The following is a 2568-nucleotide window of genomic DNA, read 5'->3' as shown; positions in this document are numbered from 1 at the left end:
GACATTAGAGTGTAAGCTCCTCTGTACAGAGACTGATGTGACTGGGGGGGAGGGGACATTAGAGTGTAAGCTCCTCTGTACAGAGACTGATGTGACTGGGGGGGAGGGGACATTAGAGTGTAAGCTCCTCTGTACAGAGACTGATGTGACTGGGGGGGAGGGGACATTAGAGTGTAAGCTCCTCTGTACAGAGACTGATGTGACTGGGGGGGAGGGGACATTAGAGTGTAAGCTCCTCTGTACAGAGACTGATGTGACTGGGGGGGAGGGGACATTAGAGTGTAAGCTCCTCTGTACAGAGACTGATGTGACTGGGGGGGAGGGGACATTAGAGTGTAAGCTCCTCTGTACAGAGACTGATGTGACTGGGGGGGAGGGGACATTAGAGTGTAAGCTCCTCTGTACAGAGACTGATGTGACTGGGGGGGAGGGGACATTAGAGTGTAAGCTCCTCTGTACAGAGACTGATGTGACTGGGGGGGAGGGGACATTAGAGTGTAAGCTCCTCTGTACAGAGACTGATGTGACTGGGGGGGAGGGGACATTAGAGTGTAAGCTCCTCTGTACAGAGACTGATGTGACTGGGGGGGAGGGGACATTAGAGTGTAAGCTCCTCTGTACAGAGACTGATGTCACTGGGGGGGAGGGGACATTAGAGTGTAAGCTCCTCTGTACAGAGACTGATGTGACTGGGGGGGAGGGGACATTAGAGTGTAAGCTCCTCTGTACAGAGACTGATGTGACTGGGGGGGAGGGGACATTAGAGTGTAAGCTCCTCTGTACAGAGACTGATGTCACTGGGGGGGAGGGGACATTAGAGTGTAAGCTCCTCTGTACAGAGACTGATGTGACTGTGGGGGGGAGGGGACATTAGAGTGTAAGCTCCTCTGTACAGAGACTGATGTGACTGTGGGGGGAGGGGACATTAGAGTGTAAGCTCCTCTGTACAGAGACTGATGTGACTGGGGGGGGAGGGGACATTAGAGTGTAAGCTCCTCTGTACAGAGACTGATGTGACTGTGGGGGGAGGGGACATTAGAGTGTAAGCTCCTCTGTACAGAGACTGATGTGACTGTGGGGGGAGGGGACATTAGAGTGTAAGCTCCTCTGTACAGAGACTGATGTGACTATGGGGGGGAGGGGACATTAGAGTGTAAGCTCCTCTGTACAGAGACCGATCAGTGAGGATATAAATAAAAAAGATAATTTATTAATGTTCTTATATTCATTGTCTCTTCTTATGATGATTAACAAAATTCCACTCGTCATAACTCAGCCCCACCCACACCGCTCTGCATCACTGGCAGCCAATCAGTATCTTCCCTTCTTCAAACACTGTATGGAAGAATGAAAGGAACACTCCCATTGGTTGTTGGGAGGGGGGCGTTTCCAGAGTCCGACACGCCGGGCAGAGTAGTGGGTTCTGTTTCCTGAGCAGTCTGTGTGTCTGCGCCCCTTCCAGAGACCTCACTTCATACACACAATGATATTCGGATCGCTGTCCAGCCTCTCGTCCAACTCCCGGTAGCTCATCCCTGCAAGAGAACATACAATGACTGACCTCCGTCCTCCCCTTCAGTCTTCTATCTGACCTCCGTCCTCCCCTTCAGTCTTCTATCTGCCCTCCGTCCTCCCCTTCAGTCTTCTATCTGACCTCCGTCCTCCCCTTCAGTCTTCTATCTGACCTCCGTCCTCCCCTTCAGTCTTCTATCTGACCTCCGTCCTCCCCTTCAGTCTTCTATCTGACCTCCGTCCTCCCCTCCAGTCTTGCACAGTTGTATCGGCTCCTCCCCTCTTCCTCTGATGTCACTGCACACTGGGAGCTTCTCACAATGTACATTAGAAGCAAGTCAGATAGAGCTCCGCCTCCTTTCCTAGCTGGACGCCCAGCATCACCTAGCGCTTGCTAACTGTCCCTGGCTCCGCCCCTTTCATTTATTGGAGTTCAGTTCTTTGGAGGGTGAGGAAGGGAAATTCTCGGACACACGGGGAGCACAGACATAAGGGACCCACTGACCGCTCGTCCACTCTCTGCAGCTGCTGCGTGTGTCGGGCGATGAGATCGCGCACAGTGGTACCCGGACTGAGGCCGCAGTACAACTGGAAGACGTCGCGGAGACTCGGCCGCTTCAGACCTGCGGAGGAGAAGGCAAGCACAAGATTTGTGGGGTACATACACATCAACTGACCCAACAGGACGTTCACTGTACAGAGTCCTCGGCGAGGAAGTTTAATCCGCTTATATCTTGCCCTCCCCTCCCCCACCATCAACATGATAAGGACAATGCTAAAATAATCTTTTCGTCTCCCTTACACACATGGCAGAACATTCAGAGCAGTCCTGTGTCCGTGCACGCTTCCTGTGTTATCTCATTAAATCTAATTAGCCACTCCCACTTCTTATCTACACTATACTGTGGGGCTGATGTATAAACGTTCTCCCAGGGTATAGCTGGTCAAATGCCATTCGCACTTCATTGCTGCCACTAGATGGAGCCGAGGAGCATTGAAGATTTTAAAGCTCGTCGGCTCCATCTAGTGGCAAGAATGAGGTGCGAACGGCATTTA

The 2568-nt window shown here is 52.1% G+C and overlaps 1 protein-coding gene across 1 annotated transcript in view; it reads right to left on the bottom strand.

The window, feature by feature from the left end:
- Nucleotides 1-1935: 1935 nt before the first annotated feature.
- Nucleotides 1936-2568, bottom strand: part of NPRL2 (NPR2-like, GATOR1 complex subunit) — an 8777-nt gene continuing 8144 nt past the window's right edge. Inside the window, exon 9 of the mRNA XM_018573852.1 lies at nt 1936-2135. Within this exon, the coding sequence (XP_018429354.1) occupies nt 1936-2135 (200 nt within the window). The remainder of the gene's footprint in view (nt 2136-2568) is intronic.

Source organism: Nanorana parkeri, unplaced genomic scaffold (genome assembly GCF_000935625.1).
Source record: "Nanorana parkeri isolate BGI_ZX_2015 unplaced genomic scaffold, ASM93562v1 scaffold2576, whole genome shotgun sequence".
Classification (NCBI taxonomy): Eukaryota; Metazoa; Chordata; class Amphibia; order Anura; family Dicroglossidae; genus Nanorana; species Nanorana parkeri.
The sequence above is the reverse complement of the archived record's forward strand: the minus strand, read 5'-3'. Positions and strand labels throughout refer to the sequence as shown.